The 20,005-nt window shown below is 37.8% G+C and overlaps 1 protein-coding gene across 8 annotated transcripts in view; it reads left to right on the top strand.

Moving 5' to 3' along the window:
- Positions 1–20,005, top strand: part of Nipped-B (Nipped-B cohesin loading factor) — a 101,726-nt gene that overhangs the window by 30,977 nt on the left and 50,744 nt on the right. For all 8 annotated transcript variants that reach the window (XM_067134478.1, XM_067134476.1, XM_067134479.1 and 5 more), the window contains exon 2: positions 4,411–4,501. In XM_067134478.1, the coding sequence (XP_066990579.1) occupies positions 4,429–4,501 (73 nt within the window). In that variant the 5' untranslated portion in view covers positions 4,411–4,428. The remainder of the gene's footprint in view (positions 1–4,410; positions 4,502–20,005) is intronic.

The following is a 20,005-nucleotide window of genomic DNA, read 5'->3' as shown; positions in this document are numbered from 1 at the left end:
CTCTCTCTCTCTCTCTCCTGCAGTTTTCGTATGTGTGTTATACTCCCCAAGAGTGTAATTATGTATATATGTGTATTTATATATATATATATATATATATATATATATATATATATATATATATATATATATATAGTGTTTTATGGGCCTTCTTATATTCATATATATATAAATTATAGTATAGTGTGTGCGTGTGTATTGCACTCCCAGAGAGGGATAGTTACAGAGGAAAAACATCACCATTTGTTGCTCCATTAACAACATTTTAACCTCTGTGAATGATGAATGAACCGTCCAGCAGTAAGCACAGCATAAATCACTTTGTGCACTTGAACAAAAAGACTGGTCAAAAGAAATAGTGAGCCTCTAATACACAGACTGCCAGCTACCTTTATCCTGAACACATTCTCATGCCTCCAGCACTTTCAATGTCTTTATCTCATTCTTCATTTAACTTTTGATTCCGTAGGGAGATAGCGCCGTCAGTGCACTTCATGCGGTGCACTGTAGGCTTTAATTAAGGTCCTTTGCAGCGTCCTTTCCATGACCCCTAGCTGCAACTCCTTTCATTCCTTTTACTCTACCTCCGTCCCCGTTCTCTTTCTTCCATCGTACTCTCCACCCTCTCAAATAATTGTTTCATAGGTTAACTGTGAGGTTTCCCTCCTGATACAACTTTCAAACCTCATTACTCTCAATTTGCTTTGCAGCGCTTAATGACCTCGCAGTTCCCAGCTCTTAGCCTTTGGCCTAAATTCTATTATATTCTATTATATTCTGAATCATCTGAAAACGTCATCCATTGCATCTTTGTTTTTAACGACTCTCTCTCTTATATCGCGGCTTCGTCCCCAACGTCCAATTTCCATTCTCCGATCTTAATACCATCCATAGGTGTTGTGCAAACATGGAAACTAGACACAGGCCGTGTCTCAGACCTACTTTGACACCGAACAAGTCACTTTCCCGTCTGCACACACACTACAACACGGTCTGCGCATGCGCTTCTATCATGAAACAGCTATGTAGTCTTGGTGTTTTTTTTTTCTAGACCTTAAATCCTAAATGGCCCATCCCCTCACACACTGTACCTATCCAAATCTATATATATAAGCGATATATATATATATATATATATATATATATATATATATATATATATATATATATATATGTACAGTATATAGTATTGTGTATAAAGAGAGAGAGAGAGAGAGAGACGTTTAGTTGTGTTCTTTGCTAGCCCACATGTGTTGTCGTTTTATCTTGAAAGAAACAAGTGCTGCCGTTGTTAGCAACTGTGATCCGGCTCCCCGATAAAGAACGATAGCGAGAACTGAATCTTAATGGCGGTAGATTCGTGACAAAGTTTCTCTCTCTCTCTCTCTCTCTCTCTCTCTCGCTTTAATTCAGGTGTGACGAACGGTTAATGAAAAGGTCTGTCATTAGAGTGAATGATTGGGCTCGATTTTCCGAGAGGCATGATGATTTTAATTTCCCCTTCTTAATTAAAATATTGAGAGTTTTTACGTTTGTCTGAAATGTTATGGTGAATGCAAGTTGAATTTAAATATACACAAAGGGAAGTATAAGGATAATATTTATGAAAAGCTTTTTTTTATATTGTACCAGGAAAACGAAACGTCATTTGATGAAGAGAAAGATGAATCAAAGGTAGAATATATATATATATATATATATATATATATATATATATATATATATATATATATATATATATATAATACACACAAATACCATTAGACATTTCATGCCTGTGCACCTGTTGTCTGGAACTAATAGAATAAAATCGTTCTTATATATTTATATATATATTTATATATATATATATTTATATATATATATATACATATATATATATATATATATATATATATATATATATATATATATATATATATATATATATATATAAAATCAGACATTTCATGCCCGTGCATCTGTCGTCTGGAACTAATAGAATATAAATAATTTAATTCTTATTATATATTTCCCACGTATAAAAGTGAAGACACTGTTGGGAGCGATATTATTATTAATTCAAATATTGGCCGTGTAGAAGAGAGAGAGAGAGAGTGGGGATATTGTTAGAAGCTCCGTAGCGATAACATCTTTACTGGAACTGAGGGACTGAGGCGATGCCAAGTTGCCACCACTGCTGTTTTTCATTGTGGGAGCTTTGGCAACGCCGCACGGGACGAACCCCGTTAGTGTGGACGCCGCTGGTATAACTTCGCCGACGCGACTTTTATCTTTCATTGTTTAGATAAAATTTAGACATTTTTTGTTAATGTGAGAAAGGCAGAGCTTATTACTGGAGAGTACGGTTCTTTGAGAGCAGTGATGGAAGACACTTCCCTTCGACTTAACGGGATGAACCCGTCAGACGGGCCCGGAGTTGCCAGATACCAGCTTATTTGATATCACTGCGAGTATATAACGCACAAAGCATAACACACCGTTGCAAATGCCGATAGCCTTCTGGTGGTGTCTTGCTATTATAATTTTTAGTTTTAATCGGTTGTCTGATTTTGTTATGAAGTTGAATGTTCTTTGGTTTTTATATAAAAAGTTGATGTCCTTTGGTTTGATTTATAAAGTTTATTTTACTCATTAGAAAGAAAGGTTCGTTGAATTCTAGTTACATTTTCCGCTACTGAGATTTAATAATTTCCTTCCAGTTGATAACCGCTTAATTTGTGTCTTCTTCGTTTATGGTTTATGCGGAAAAAGAACGGGATACGCGAATTACGTTTCTGTATGCTTAAAGTTATTTGGCTGGATTTTGTTGGTCTGTTGTCACAGTATCTAGATTATTGACGCCTTTTAAATTTATATAGTTTATCTTTCAGTTCCTATTTATATCAAGGGTTTTATGGTTTCCATGAGTAACTTTTTAATAAATAATTGAGTGAAATGGTTTAACGATATGGGAATTTTAACGTAATATTTCGACGATACGGGAATTCTAACGTAATATTTCAATTAGCTTTGTGGCATGAGTGATAAGAGGGAAATTGTTGAAGAAGTTAGAATATAGCAAAAGTTTCAAAGTTTTTATGGTTTTGTTTTGGAAATATAATTATGACAAAGTCCCAAATCAGGGATATCAAACTCTCGTCTGAAAACTGAACATATGTCTAAATCGCAGCAGACTTTGAGATAAACAGTTTGATTGGGTACTCGAGAACATTCTTGATAAAAATGCCATGTCAATACTACGTGCATATCTTGTGTGACATATTGATTAAACCAATCATTGACTGGAAGTTTGTCACCAGAATGATCTCATCGTCCTACAGATTAGGACCGAGTGGAATGACTATTGAGAGATATTTCACTTTAAAAGAAGCAGTAGATCTCTCCCTAGTCAGTCACAGCTTCAGATTCATTAGCTTGTCTTCTAGAATCGGGGACTGCGGCCTTCAGTTTCACGAAGTTGTGGCAGTTGCTCTTTAACCTAGGCTATTTTGTTTCATAATCCGTCCCTGCGTCGTCGTTGACATGCACAATTTCTAATTAACCATTGCTTCGAAGATGTAGTCCTCACCCAGACTTGGGAAACCATTTCAGCTAGATTCAGTGTGATGTAACTGAGAGAGAGAGAGAGAGAGAGAGAGAGAGAGAGAGAGAGAGAGAGAGAGAGAGAGAGAGAGAGAGAGAGAGAGCAGGGTAATGAGAATTGCAGTAAACTTGTAACCACTTTATCCAAACAAAGCATTAGTTGGGTTTGGGTAAAATCATCCCTTCAGTTGAAAATGTGAATGCTCTTTGCGTTTTCGCTAGTAAAACTTTTTACATACATTTTTTGGCCAAATTTCAGTTTAGCTTTGCTAATTACTTTTACATTTCTTGCTAAAGCTGCGTTTCTTACCTTTATTATTTTTGTGGCAATACATATGCATTATTGTATAGTTACGATCGTCTGCATATATTGCACTCAAGACGAGGCTCGTAATTCTACGTTATCAAAGAGTGATAGAAGACATTTATAAGGTATTATGCATGGAAAGTGTAATTGCTTCCCCATAATGCGTGTAATATTCCCACTGTTAATATTAATTCTGTATTTCCCGTAAGGGGGTATTACCGGCGTTGCACCTCATGCGGTGCACTGTAGGCATTACTGAAGGTTTTCTGCAGCGTCCCTTCATACATTTTACTGTACCTCCGTTCATATTCTCTTTCTTCCATGAGCCTTTCCACCATCTCTAACAGTTGATTCATAGTGCAGTTGCAGAAGATTTTCCTCCTGTTACACCTTTCAACCTATCAACTCTCAATTTCCGTTTCAGCGTTGAATGATCTCATAGGTCCCAGCTCCTGAAGGCATTGGGCCTAAACTATATATTTTATATTAATATTATATTTTCCTTTTTTTTTTGACAGATGGAGTGATGGGGCACAATGAATGGGGAGCCGAACGCCAACCCACAAGTGCCCGTCACCACCCTAGCGGGCATCGTCAGTCTCACGCAGTGTAAGTACAATTTGTGATGTGGGCATGAGCAATGTAGACTTGATAATGACTTTGTAATTACAGTGGTATGCCTTGTATTGTGGAAGTCTGTGATGTGTATGAGGAATAGACAATACTGACTTCTTCATTACAGTGGTATGGCTTGTGTTGTGAAAGAGTGCAGGGAGGTGTTGTGGCTGGTGTTGTGAAAGAGTGTATGGAGGTGTTGTGGCTTGTGTTGTGACAGAGTGTAGGGAGGTTGACTCAAAGCAGAAATCTTGGTACATATTCATTCAGCGACAAAATCGTGCATTTTACATCAAAATGTAGGTTGAAACCTTTCGTAATATTTAAATGAGAAACGGACTTATTAATGACTTTGTAATTACAATGGAATGCCTTTGTTGTGAAATTGTTTAGGAGGTTGAATGAAGTGAAACAGAAACCTTTGGTAAATATTCGGCCAGTGACAAAATCGACACTAAAATATAGATAGAAAGGTGAGCGTAGGGAGGTTCGGTCTGGTCAAACAGAAACTTCGGTACATATTCAGTGAGAAAATGGTGCACTGTACGCAAAAATATAGAAGAAAGCAAATTTAAAAAAGAAACAAAGACTCCTATTCTGCAGGAGCTACGATACTGACGAGAAAGCACTGAAAGACAATTATAATAAAATATAAGAAGCACCTTAATTTTGAAAGAGAAGAGAGAGAGAATTATCCTGTGGAAGGCTCTACGTAAAACCAAAGTGAACAAAGTGAAAGGTAGAAAGGTGAAGTCTTGCACCTTGACATATGTCCTTGTCAAGAATGCAACTCCAAAGATTCCCATCTCTGTTGGGATATTTCCCAGCTTCCCATCAACATAGCCATCAGAAACATCCTCCTCCCCCGTAGGAGGGGGGGCGGGGTTTGCAGCGTGCCTTCGTCCCCTAGCTGCAACCCCCTTTCCTCCTCTTACTGTAACTCCATTCATATTCTCTTTCTTCCATCTTACTTTCCACCCACTCCTAACAATTGATCCATAGTGCAATTGCTTTGAGGTTTTCATCCTGTTACACCTTTCAAACTTATATTGTCAGTTTCCGTTTCAGCGCTGAATGACCTTATAGGTCCCAGTGCTTGGCCTTTGGCCTAAATTATATATTCAAATCACTCCAGAAACATCCTCATCTGTAATCTTTCCTTTGCTCACCATCCATGAATTAGCCATTTTGTTGTGATATTTTTTTTTTTTATTTCAAGTGAACGGGCTCTTGCTGTGTAAATGGTATTTTTAGTCCTTTTATATGTCATAGATTTAGCTCTATATTAATGGGACGATTATATTTGCGTGTAGTCCTGTACTTTTCTCTGCATTTCTTCCAGTTGGTTGTTATTTTTTGTCAGCTGCCCATCTCAGTAGCAGCTTTCCATTCCAGTATGTCATTTTGGAAGCTTGAATTTCAAGTCAGTGGCCCCTTTGGTGGGCTTGTTCCATATGAATAGGGTTCTTCTTCTGAAGAATAGTAATAATAATAATAATAATAATAATAATAATAATAATAGTAATAGTGTTTTATAAATGTATGACCTTCCCCAAGGCCGTCCCTTCCATTACAGCATTGTTCTCTTGTCTATCTTCACTCTCTGCCATTACACATTCTAAGCACTGAAAGTCCCTTCACCATTGTTTTTGATTCACTTCTACCCCTCCCAAAGCTCCCACGTTGCCACTTGAGAATTTGTTTTGCTTTTCCTCTTGTTCCTTACTGATTTTCAGTCATGTCTTGTCCATTCATAATCTCATCATGTCAGTAAATAGTTTCTACTGATTACATTCTTAACGTTGGGTCATCAGCTAGAAGCACCCCCCTTCCCATTGGCCTCCATTTTTGCGTTTCTTTTTGAATTGTGGTTCTCTGTTTCTGCCTGTGACTAAGTAGAGTACGAGAGAGACCAACATTTTTCCCCATTCCTTTTGATATACCTACCAGTGTCTTCACTCTGGTGATTATGAGTCTCCTAAGTTGGTGAGAACAGTTCTTCCCTTTCTGTTGTACACTTGTCACACTTACTTAACCTTGTCATTGCACATAAACACAGCTGATGGATGATGGATTTTGGTGAAAAATCTTACAAAGGTAAATTATATTGCATCGATTCGTATGAAGAAAGATCATGTGTTTGTTGTGGGTGCCAGTCATATCGGTGCATTTACATTTAGCCATTGTTGTATATGAACAAAGGAAAAAAAAGGTGAAATTATTGGTTTTGATACTTTAGATTCTGTATACACCTTGATCCTTGGCAGTGACTTTTGAGCAAAAAGAGACATGTTCATATTTGGCAAGCATATTCCGCTAGTTAATCACTTTCAGTTGACACCAGGGTCACTGACCTGTTACCTCTGACCACGATCCGTTTGCGACAACATAGCCACTAATGTAGGGTTTCTTTTTCAAGAAACCCTTTTAGTTGGGAGAAGATATTTAGGGAGTTATCAGCCTTTGCGAGAACATGATGGAGTCTTCAACATTTCATCGATTGAAAGGCTCTTAGAAGTTGGCTGGCTGACATATCCACCTGGGCCACGTGACATCGATAGTTTTATCCTTACTCACCCAGCTTTTTTGTGCTGCAGTATCTGATTAGAGAAAAGAGATAGCATGGGATCAAAACCCAAGTAAAACCAACTTTGAAATATAAAAGGAAAATTGATAAATTATACCTGTAGAAGAAAATGTATAAGGATAGTGAAAGTTTTTTACAGGGAAAATGTTTAGTTTTACCACTGCGTTTGTATAAAAATGCAAAAAAAAATATTAGAAATCGGCGATTATAATCTTCATTGTTCGAAAAATGGCATCAATTTCACTTGACAAATTACTAAAATGTCACATGATAAACAAGAATTCTGAACGAGATTGGAGTTGGTAATTTTATATTATACATTTCATTCATCTTTGCTTTGTATACATAATATAAACTTGGCACTATTGACGGAGCACTCATTTAATGCTGCAGCATGCCAGAGCAACTATTTTGTCCCTTAAGCCGAGGGCTGAGCTGTCAAGGTTGATGATATACAACTTTTATCAGTTAAGAGATTTATACGCCGAAATACCCAGCCCAGGGTGAAGTTGCGTATTTAAGAGTCTCTTTAACTTGCCAGGGGGTAACTGTTACCTTCGGCTTTTAAAATGCGTTCTTTTCGCAGGAGATACATTATTGGTATGTTGATCATCCACCCTCCAGTCGTCAAACATGCCAAATTGCAGCCCTCTAGCCGCAGTAGTTTTTATTTTATTTCAAGTGAAAGTTAGCCATATTCGTGCTTCTGGCAACGATGTAGGTGCCAGCGACACAGGCTGGCCCCGTGGCTGAGAGTTTCATACAGCATTGTACGCTGTACAGAAAACTCTATTGCGCCGAGGAAACTTCGGCGCATTTTTTACTTGTTTCAATGATTGAGATCTTCTTTCTTTTTCTCTCTACCTCCTCTTACTTCTTCCTAATGAACACCATAATATTCTTTGGAAGCTTGAATTTCAAGTTAGTGGCCCCTGTCGTAGGGTTCTTCATCTTCTGAATAATAATAATAATAATAATAATAATAATAATAATAATAATTAATTTGGAAACTTAATATTCTTTGACAATGGCCCCTGTGGTGAGCTTGCTCCATATGAATAGGGATTCATCTTCTGAATAATAATAATAATAATAATAATAATAATATAATAGTAGTTTGAGTAGTCACGGAATACGTGGATGAACTTAATAACAACAATAATAATTTGAGAGTAATCGGCGAGTTTGAGTAGTCACGGAAGAGTGGATGAACTTAAGGGAAACGTTTGAGAGACGTTAGAGAGAGAGAGAGAGAGAGAGAGAGAGAGAGAGAGAGAGAGAGAATGAATCAATACAGGCGAAAAAAAAGTTCAGGGTAACTGACAAGGAACCAAGGGAAAAGTACAAGTAGGAAAGTGGTCTTATGGTTGTGGGAAAGATTGTGGGGGTGGGGGGGGGAACGCTGTACAGTGTACTGTACTGTGTAGTAGATGGTGTCTCATGAGGTGCTTGGGATTACAAAACATATAGGGAGTGGGTGCATGATGCCAGAAATGTATTCTGAGAGAGAGAGAGAGAGAGAGAGAACCTTGCGATAAGTATTCAGGTCTTAGATTATTATTATTATTATTATTATTATTATTATTATTATTATTATTATTATTATTATTATTCAGAAGATGAACGACCCTATTCATATGGAACAAGCCCACCACAGGGGCCATTGACTTGAAATTCTTCAAGCTTCCAAAGAATATTGTGGTGTTTCTTCGAAAGAAGTAACAGATGGTAATGGAAAATACAAGAAGTGGAACAGTCGATTTGCCTTTGGAAAACAGGTTTTCTGTACAGCCGCTACAGCGTACAGTCAAGGCCACCGAAAATAGATCGATCTCTCGGTGGTCTCGGAATATGCTGTATGAGCCATGGCCCATGAAACTTTAACCACGGCGCGGAGGGGGCGTGGCCTATATCGTTGCCAGAAGCACGATTATGGCTAACTTTAACCTTGAATGAAATGAAAACTATTGAGGCTAGAGGGCTGCAATTTGGTATGTTTGATGATTGGAAGGTAGATGATCAATATACCAATTTGCAGCCCTCTAGCCTCAGTAGTTTTCGAGACCTGAGGGCGGACAGAAAAAGTGTGGACGGACAGACAAAGCCGGCACAATACTTTTTCTGTAGAAAAAAGTAGAGTTTATGCAGCTGCAGTTTAAAAAAAAAAAAAAAAAAATTCTTTCAGATCTAGAAACATCGACAAAGAACCAAACAGATGTGAACGTTTCCAGCCGTTTCTTGTCTAGCTCGCTTTCCGAAAGATACAAGTTAGTATCAGAAAACACTCTTGGCAAGTCCGAGTCAGCTGATGAGGTGGTAATCGTGAGAAGAATCGAGAAACTCCTGATTATAAAAAAAAAGGGGGTGTATGAAGTCAGCGAGGCGTGATTGTTCTCCCAGCAGACAGGGAAATGAATTAAAAGATTACAGAAAGTTGGGAAAGCGTCTAGCCTTGAGGCATTCAGGGGTGATATTATCTCCTCGCTTTGAAGTCAAGGGCTCCTGGTATCTTCAGTGTAAGACACTGAAGGTTTACGGGGTCAAAAAGCCAATTGGAAATAATAGTGAATGAAACACAAGTTGGATGGCTGCCAGGTATGAACCGTTGTAAAAAAAAATAATAGTTTCCGTCCCGAGAAGGTGAAAGATATCTTGGTTAGAATTTTAAGGTTTATTTTCTCTTGAATACTCTTCAGTTCGAACATATTTATAGGTTCTGTAAGGGGCCCACACTACCATCATAATTTATTATCCTCAGAAACACCAAGTCTCTGATTCAGGAATTGGAGCAAGCGATTGTCAAGGTTTTTAAAAATAATCAACGTTATTTGTTACTGTGATTTTGGGTTTCTGACCCGAAATCAGAGTGATTGACATGAGGAAACTTGTCACGATTCGTGATGCTATCATTTGTTCATGCCGCGGAAGAGCTCTTGAAAAAAAGAAGCCTTGGTCTGAATGTCATTGATGATGAAAACTTTCCCAAAACAACGAAGCTTGTCTCTCTCTGGAATTAATTTTCAAATTAAAGTAATCTGCTACCCGGGAGATGAAGGCATCGTTGATACAGTGCACCTCTTGTGGTCCACTGTAGGCATTACTTAAGGTTCTTTGAAGCGTCCCTTCGACCCCTAGCTGCAACCCCTTTCATTCCTTTTACTGTACCTCCTTTTCATATTATGTCTTCCATCTTGCTATCCACTCTCTCCTAACAATTGTTTCGTAGTGCAACTGCGAGGTCTTCCTCTTGTCACACCTTTCAAACCTTTTTCCTTTTGCCTAAATTCTATATTCTATTCCCATTCACTCCAAAGTTACACCATCATTCACTCAAGTTACTACTTCATTCTGAAAAACGACTAGCGTAGGACACCCTTTCCCTAACTTGTAAATTCTACTCTGTTTCATTCATAAATCCTTTAAAAAAATAAATTCTACTCTCAGTTTCATTCATAAATTCTTAAAAAAAATAAATTCAACTCAGTTTCATTCATAAATTCTTAAAAAAAATAAATTCCACTCGGTTTCATTCATAAATCCTCAAAAAAAAAACACGTGGGATTCCGTTAGCCACGTGTCCCGACGTCTTTCGGGCACCTTTAAAACTACCCCCTTCACGTGTCCTACGTGCCTGTCACAATTGAAAAATCACTGTCCAATTTCCGCCCACCCTTTCCTTCCACGTCAGTTTAAAAAAGTGGTATAGTAATTCAGGCGATTTCTGTAAAAGGGTAGGTTTTTTTCTTTTCTTTTTTGGTTATTCACATACACATTCAGAACTTCATGAAAGTGTATATATATATATTGTATATATGTGTATATATATCTTTTTTTTTTTACCGGTTTGCATCAGTAACACTCAGTGTTACTCTATTAAATGCATGACTCCGCCTTATATATTTATATCTGTTTATTAGTTTAGTTTTTCTTTTTTTTTAATGAGATCTCCTCTTTCTATATTTCCCTTTACCTCCTCTTACTTCTTCCTGATGAACACCATATCCTTTGGAAGCTTGAAGAATTTCAAGTGAATGGCCCCTGTGGTGGGCTTGTTCCATATGAATGGGTTCATCTACTGAATAATAATAATAAAATGATAATAAAATATGAAAATGAATATGAATAGGGTTCATCATCATCATCATAATAATAATAATTACAGTATATTATAGCACTAGCGAGGACAGCAGCTTCTAGATTGCAACTCTCCTTAATTAATTAGCCCATAAATACATGGCAAGTTCGTAAACGGGCTTTCGTTATTTTAGCCTCTCCCCGTTGAACTCTTGTTTTCAATATAAATTGTTTAGTTTATCGAAAGGGTTGGTGTGAAGTTTTGGCGTAAACACATCCCACCAATTGTAAACTTTATTGAGTCTTAGAAGGGTTCCCTGGTGTTCATATTCACTTAACAACCTATATAGTAGGTTTTGTCTGCTTGTATGTGGCTTTGAGTGGTCCTTATTATGCTTCAGTTAATTCCATAATTACTATGTATATATATATATATATATATATATACATATATATATATATATATATATATATATATATATATATTATATATATATATATTTTATACTTATACAATTCTTTTTTTCATCATTTTCTTGAGCAATTTTTTCATGTGAATTATTGGGTCCACTGTGTTTAGCAGCTTACTGATTAATCAACGTTCGTCATCCATTTTACTGCACCTCCGTTCATATTCTCTTTCTTCCATCATACTTTCTTCAACCCTCTCCTAACAATTGATTTATAGTGCAACTGCAATGCTTTCTTCCTGTTACACCTTTCAAAACCTTCTTACTGTCAGTATCCGTTTCAGCGCTGAATGACCTCGTAGGTCCCAGCGCTTGGCCTTTGGCCTAAATTCTGTACGTTCTGTTCAACGAGTTTCTTCCAGGAGACGCTCACATAGCCAGGAGGCATTCTCTGTCGTTCATGTAAATTATTGCGTTCTGTCGCGAACCCAACCTCACTTTTAGTGGAATAGCAACGTCCGAATTGGATAAAGTTCCTTTTCCGCCACGTGTTTTCAAGGTGGTTTCTGTCATTGAAGGTTTTGTTTCTGTTTTTTTTTTTTTTTTTTTTACATTCCAGTCTTGGGTTCAGTAATGCTTAAGTTGAACATTGGCAGCGGTTGGTTCAGTTTTAGGTTCAGTGAGTACTGGTGATGCTGGTTCAATTCTGGGTTCAGCAATTCTTATGTCGAATACTGGCATTGCTGGTTCAATTCTGGGTTTAGTAAATCATAGGTTGAATATTGGCAATGCTGGTTCAATTCTAGGTTCAGCAATTCCAAGTTGAATACTGGTAATGCTGGTTCAGTTCTGGGTTCAGTAAACCATATGTCGAATACTGGTTTGGTTCAATTCTTGGGTCAGCAATTCGTATGTCGAACGCTGTTGATGCTGGGTGCAATATGCCGGAATGAGACTGTTTTGTAAGTCCTCGATGACGGTATTTTATGGTATTCAGTTCTATATACCTTTTTTATTATTTCCAATGAAAGATACTTTTTTCCGCACTCAGCACAAGAGTTTGTTTGTATACCTTGGCGCAGGTTCCATAACCCTGTCGTACCCATGTCCGATGTGCCATTTCCTCCTGGGCGTGCTTGATAGAAACGCCCCGTGCTCACAGTTAGCCATGACGTAGTTCCGAACGGGGGGTTCCGGTAAGGTGAAGAAACTGTGATTCATGCCTGTGGTATGCGAGATCGAGCCGAAAGCTTGTGCACTGAATCCACAGGATATTCCTATTTCTCATCGCACCAAAACACAGTCCAAAGATGCTTATATAATTGCATTAACTAAAGTGTGGATTGACAGTCTGTGAAATATTTCTCCCGAACGTTAGAGGTTGCACAAACTATTTATTGATCTCTCCAAAGAACGACCGTTTCTCTCAATTCGTATTCTGTGGCCACCATCCGAGTCTGTAGCTATTTCCGTTGCTGAAATTCTGACGTGTAAATAAAAATTGTTTGCCTACGAAATGGCATCTTTTTTTTTTTTTAAATATACATCTGTGAATAGTTGAGAATTGTGCACACACGGTAATAAATCCCGCACTTTGGACAAACGAGATGCGAGTTCACCGAGAACGGCAACTGCGGGGTCGAGAGAGAGGTCCTCTCCCAGCCACGGCTAAAACACGACTGAGCAAACGCAGGCTAGCAGTCGCAGAGCAGAGCAGAGCAACCAAGTCGCGGTTCTTCGCCCCCTCTGCGAATGATGGCAGAGAGAGAGAGAGAGAGAGAGAGAGAGAGAGAGAGAGAGAGAGAGAGAGAGCCAGCCCCATCTGCGAATGGCAGAGAGAGAGAGAGAGAGAGAGAGAGAGAGACTCAAGGTCTGTCTGCCCCCATTGGCCTGAATGTAGTCTCGATTACCGTAAGTCTGGCAATCTTGTAGCCGAGATGCCAGTTGTTGCGTATAACATTTTCTCTTATTTTTCTTTGTTTGAATTTCTCTTGTAGCCGTTTGAGGGCGAGAAGTGTACATGCTGTGAATATTGTATTTATTATACTTATTCTATTTCCGCATGATGCATTTAAAATTAAAAATTAACGGCAAATGGTGTGTACCAGACTTCAAATTCTTGCAATACGTTTTTTTATTTTTTTTTTTGATCAAGCGATATCTGTGCATCAGCGCACTGACATAATAATATCAGACGGGACAGTGTTTCTACATTCCTGAAGTTCGTTTTATTTTTTTTTTTCTTGTTGCAACCTTGAAGTTTGAGAAAAACATCAGAGATATTTTCTTTAGAGTTATCTAAACTTAATGATAGAGAAGCCACTTCGCGTTAAGAATGTCAGTTTAGTCCGCGTTTCCACACCGTTGTGAGATATTGCAAAGAATCCCCAACTGCGCCCCATAATATTTTAACTTTTAACTTCCTCGAGCATCGAAAAATATGAAATAGCAAATTGATGAGTCATTCCTATTCGGATTTTTTATAGAAAACGGAACCGACTTTTCTTGTAATACAGTTGTATCTGTGTTGACTGCAGACGTGGTGTCGTTATTATTTTATTTGTTGCTTTTTGTTGTCGTTGGGGATGAAGTACAGTTGTATTTTTGTCACTTCAAGTGTATGATTTTATTTTTTTTTTTTTTGATAGATGAAGTTGTTGTTGCTTTGTTGTTCTTAGGGAATAGCAGGAGAATTTTTACGCCGGGTATTTTAACCTTCCATGATTACTTTATATATATATATATATATATATATATATATATATATATATATATATATATATATATATATGTTATATATATATAATGTATATATACATATATGTACACATATATGTACACATATACACACACACACTAAAAACACCATCCTTATTATTACATGCATATGTTTAGGTAAATCGCCGGATTCACGAGAGATTTAACCAACGAAAAGCATCATGTTGTCGTCTTACAAACGTCTTGTTGTCTAACAAACGCCATGTTGTCGTCTCACAAACGTTATGTCGTCTTACCAACACCATGTTGTCGTATTACAAACGTCATGCTGTCGTCTCACAAACGTCATGTCGTCTTAAAAACGGTTTGTTGTCGTTTTACAAACGTTACGTTGCCATCTTACAAACATGGTGTTGACTCAAAAACGTCACGTTTTCATCGTACAACTTCGCAATCTTTTAAACGTTTTCATTTTTTTAATCTTTTCTTATAAGAGCTTAATTTTTTTTGTTGAAGCATTATACTTTAATATTATATTAAACTGCTTTCTGAAGCGTTGCCTCGTCATCCATTTGTTAATGCCTGCCTCGCAATATGATTTCAGTAATGGTCTGAACTTGCCACTTATTGAACTTGACTTTGGATGATTTTCAATAAACAAAATGTTCTTCAAAACTCATATTTTTCATGTCGCGTGTATACTCGGTTTTCATTTCAGTGGTATATCACCGTTTGTAGGGAAGTGGTATTCCTTGGCTGAGGTGTGGAAGGGTTTAGAGGTTGGTGGGGTGGGGTTGTGGGAAAAAGGTTGTTTGGCCCCGATTTCATCACTCAGGCGGTGACATATGTTAATGGAATGCGCTCAGGCGCTTGGGTTTTGTCACTTAGGAAGTTGTTTGTGGCGTTGATGGTCAGTCCGGCTTCCATTGTCTAGAGAGAGTAATGTCCAGTTTAAGCAAAACAAAGAAGAAGAAAGGCATTGGGGAAGAAAGAGTGTTAGGAAGACTGGAGGTTTGGTGAATGATAAAGGAACGTAGTACTAGCTGGTTGAATTATATAGGTAGGTGACGGTGTGGAAAATGACAAAGGATTGTAGTACTATAGGTGACAGAAGTTTGGGGAATGACAAAGGATTGTATTACTACAGTATAGGTGACAGAGGTTTGGTGAATGACAAAGGATTGTAGTACTGTAGGTGACAGGTTTGGAGAATGACAGGTGACAGGTTTACAGAGGAGAATGACAGAGGAATGACAAATAGTACAGTAGGTGACAGAGGTTTGTGGTGACAGACAGAGGTTGATGAGAATACAGAGGATTACAGTACTGTAGGTGACAGAGGTCTGGTGAATGACAAAGGATTGTAGTACTATACAGTAGGTGACAGAGGTTTGGTGGATGACAAAGAATTTAGTACTATAGGTGACAGAGTTTTGGTGGATGACAAAGAATTCCAGTACTATAGGTGACAGGTATGGTGAATGACAAAGGATTGTAGTACTATAGGTGACAGGTTTGGAGAATGACAGAGTATAGTATAGTACTACAGTATAGGTGACAGGTTTGCTGAATGACGAAGAATTGTAGTACTATAGGTAATGGAGGTTTGGAGAATGACAAAGGATTGTAGTATTATAGGTGACAAAGTTTAGGTGAATGACAAAGGATTGTAGTACTAGAGGTGACAGAGGTTGATGAATGACAAAGGATTTAGTACTACAGGTGACAAAGGTTTGGTGATTGACAAAGGATTGTAGTACTATAGGTGACAGGTTTGATGAATGACAAAGGAGTGTAGTACTATAGGTGACAGAGGTTTGGTGAATAACAAAGGATTATAGTACTATAGGTGACAGAGGATTGGAGAATGACAGTGGATTGTACTACTACAGTATAAGGGATAGAGGTTTGGAGAATGACAGGATTATAGTACTGTAGGTGACAGTTTTGTTGAATGACAAAGGATTGTAGTACTATAGGTGGCAGAGATTTGGTGAATGACAAAGGATTGTAGTACTGTAGATGACAGAGGTTTGGTGGAAGACAAAGGATTATAGTAGTATAGGTGACAGAGGTTTGGTGAATGACAAAGGATTGTATTACTATAGATGACATAGTTTTGGTGAATGACAAAGGATTTTAGTACTTCAGGTGACAGATTTGGAGTGACAAAGGATTGTAGTACTGTAGGTGACAGAGGTTTGGTGAACAAAGGATTTTATTACTAAGGTGACAGAGGTTTGGTGAATGACAAAGGATTGTAGTACTGTAGGTGACAGAGGTTGGTGAATGACAAAGGATTGTAGTACTATAGGTGACAGAGGTTTGGAGAATGACAAAGGATTGCAGTACTATAGGCGACAGAGGTTTGACGAATGACAAAGGACCGTAGTACTGTAGGTGACAGAGGTTTGGTGAAAGAGAAAGGATTGTAGTACTATAGGTGACAGAGGTTTGGTGAATTGACAGGTGTGGAGTTCCAGAAGCAACTGGCAGTTGTTTAGTGAAAATGTATTTGAAAAGGGTTCGATTGTTGGAAAGATATGGAGTCCAAAGAAGAGTCTTTGGAAAGAGCCACTAGCAAAGTAGACAGTAGATGTCAGAGCAAGTTGATATTTTGTGTAGTGGTTTCCAAAGCTTACGTAGAGAGAAAGAGAAAGTTGCGAAAGAAAGTTTGCCAGATTATTACAGATGCGTTTCGCCAGAGTAGATCAAAACCCAAGTTGGTTAATGTAACGTGATAAGAGTGGCAGGGGTTATACATAATCATAATCTGGTTGAGGCAGAATTTAAGGTTGATGTAAGTTTGCACTTTGTAAGGGTTTTTGGGGAGTGCCGTTGTGACTTCTTTAGACCTGAAATGAATATTGCAATCAGACATGCAAATGAAGTATATAGGCAGAGAGAGAGATTTGAGAGAGAGAGAGAGAGAGAGAGTAAGAGAGAGAGAGAGAGAGAGAGAGAGAGAGAGAGCATTTGTACACTGCGCACCAAGACTATACAACAAAATACCGCCTGAATTGAAGAGCATACAAGATGAAAGCAAATTTAAAAGGGAACTAAAGACTCTCCTATTCTGCAGGAAGGAGCTACGATACTGACGAGAAAACACTGAGAGACAATTATAAAATATAAGAAGCACTCTATTTTGAGAACGTACATGGGCCCGCCAGAGAGGGTTTTGTCCCTGTGGAGGGCTGTACATAAAACCAAAGTGAACAAAGTGAAGAGTGAAATATTCGTTTATGGATATTTATTTGTAGTTTTATATTGTTTTTTATGAAAATCTTTAAGTTGACTTTTGTATGTAATTGATTGAGAGTTAAAGAATACTTTATACAGAAATTTGATTCAGACTTAAAATGTACTTTATACAGAAATTTGGTTTGAACTTAAAATTTGCTTTGTACAGAAATTTTATTCAGACTTGAAATGTACATTATACGGAAATTTGGTTTGAACTTAAAATGTACTTTATACAGAAATTTAATTCAGACTTGAAATGTACTACGTACAGAAATTTGGTTTGAACTTAAAATGTACTTTATACAGAAATTTAATTCAGACTTTAAATGTACTATATACCGAAATTTTATTTGAACGTAAAATGTACTTTATACAGAAATTTAATTCAGACTTAAAATGTACTATATACAGAAATTTGGTTTGAACTTAAAATATACTTTATACAGAAACATTTGACCTTGAGTAAATCGTGTAGCAGAGAGATAAACGCCATTGTTTTTGCCTGATAGACAGAGGTACTGAATTTATTGTATATACTGTAGGTATTTTCTCGTTTAACTTTTAAGATTTTTACTCTTTATTTTTTTTTTAAGTTTCAAAAACTGTGAAAAATATTCGATAAAACAAAATGATAATTACAAATTCGAAAAAGTGCAATTTTGAGAATTATTTAATTTCTAATGCTTAGAAAAGTCAACAGAATCTCGTATGTCAGTAGAGCATTCCTGCTCACTGCTCTTTTAGGTGTCGAGGTTATGTTTTTTTTTTTTTTTTTTAAAGAATCCGCAGGATGTCTGGTTATCTGGGAGTCGCAGATAACAAATTATGAAGTGTGTATAATTTAAAAAAAAATGGTTATTTGTTTACTGATATCCAAATAAGCAGTATTAAGCTAATATGTAAATGTGGTTCTAGTTGGAAACCGAGATACTGGTTTTTCAGACCAAATTAATGCCTGCTTATGGAGACAGAGGCTCTCTCTCTCACGGGTTGCTGTTTATCTCACCGTGCCCACAGTACCTCTCTTACAGTCCATCTTGTCCCCAAGGTAAAAAGATATCTACCTTCAAAGACCTGCCAGAACAGTTTTCCACCAACCTGCCTTCCCAATGAAACCTCTTAGTACCACGTATCATTCAATGCACAAAGCAGAGATTAGCATCCCCCACCCACTCCTTTCTCACAGTTGACACACGCGAACCATTGTTACAATACTTTCTACAACTGAGATGGGGTCCGTGGTCATTTTTACGTTCACAGGTGCCCTCCCGTAACAGAGAAACTACGGTCGTTGTCACCCTGTCTCTCCCAGAAGACAATGTGAGCTTGTAGATATTTGTTGTGCGATCAATGTTTTCCGTGGTCAGCGGTCTGCCGCAAAGACGCTACGCTTATCTTTCTAATTTCTAGAATTATGGCTCAGTGAAGCTTTTAATATATGTACTTAAATATTCCCCATTGAATAGTTTGTCATAGCCACGAAAACAACAGAGCAAATTAATATTTAATACCGTCTTATAGACGATTTTTCTTTGTTAACAAAATGTACACCACTGTAATGCTGGTATAAAAAAATAGTGAACTTTATATTTATCTGTTAGAAGACGCAGTCACAGAAGACTCGGTTATCAGAATTTGACGTTTCTCTTCCAGCTGATAAGTTTGTAGAAATACTAAGTGACTCTCACTATCGGGAAGCTTCAGGGAAATCTTATTCGACATTAACGTTACCAGGTATACAGGTTAACGGTATGTGCAAAACGTTTGGTGTTCAGTGGTCCGGCTACGATAATCTACCATAAATCCTTTAATAACTAACTTTCGAACAGGAAATCATAATTCACGTTCAAAATCTGATGACGCATACGTTTATATCGAAGGGCGCACCCACCCACTGTCTTTTTACGTAACGTGTCGTAGATTTAAAATAAGGTAAACAAATGGATGTAGAAATGTTTTGTAGGTTTCGTGTATTTGATGGCCACTCTTAGCAGTTTCGGACTTTATTCAGTTCTTTGATTAATATGAATCATGAGTGTGGTTTAGGAAGCGTATGAGAATTTAGTGTACCCTGTCCTTGCAACCTGCTAAATGCTATTGCTGCTTGACTGCGAGAACGAACGTTCCCGGCCAACGTTTGTCTTTCTTATTCCTCCGCCAAGGTCGAACTCACGGTTTCTTGTGCTCGCTACCGTTTACCGACCGTCGTCGTCTATTAACCCCGACCCTTCGTTTATCATCGAATCGAGCTAAATACGCCGCATATGTGCATCAAACCAGGATAAATCCCCGTAAAACGTAGCCGTAGCGAACATCAATAGAAGCGCGATGTGACGTTCCGTGGCCTTGGTGGACGGACATTTCGCATGGTGCCATCTAGCGGCAAGTCGCTGAACCCGCGTTTGAATGTTCTCCCAACAGATGACGCTGCCGGCTGCTGGACCGTTTTGGCGGGAAAACTTC

The sequence above is a fragment of the Macrobrachium rosenbergii genome, chromosome 36 (genome assembly GCF_040412425.1).
Source record: "Macrobrachium rosenbergii isolate ZJJX-2024 chromosome 36, ASM4041242v1, whole genome shotgun sequence".
NCBI lineage: Eukaryota > Metazoa > Arthropoda > Malacostraca > Decapoda > Palaemonidae > Macrobrachium > Macrobrachium rosenbergii.
Note: the sequence above shows the minus strand (reverse complement) of the source record. Positions and strands in the feature narration are given on the sequence as shown.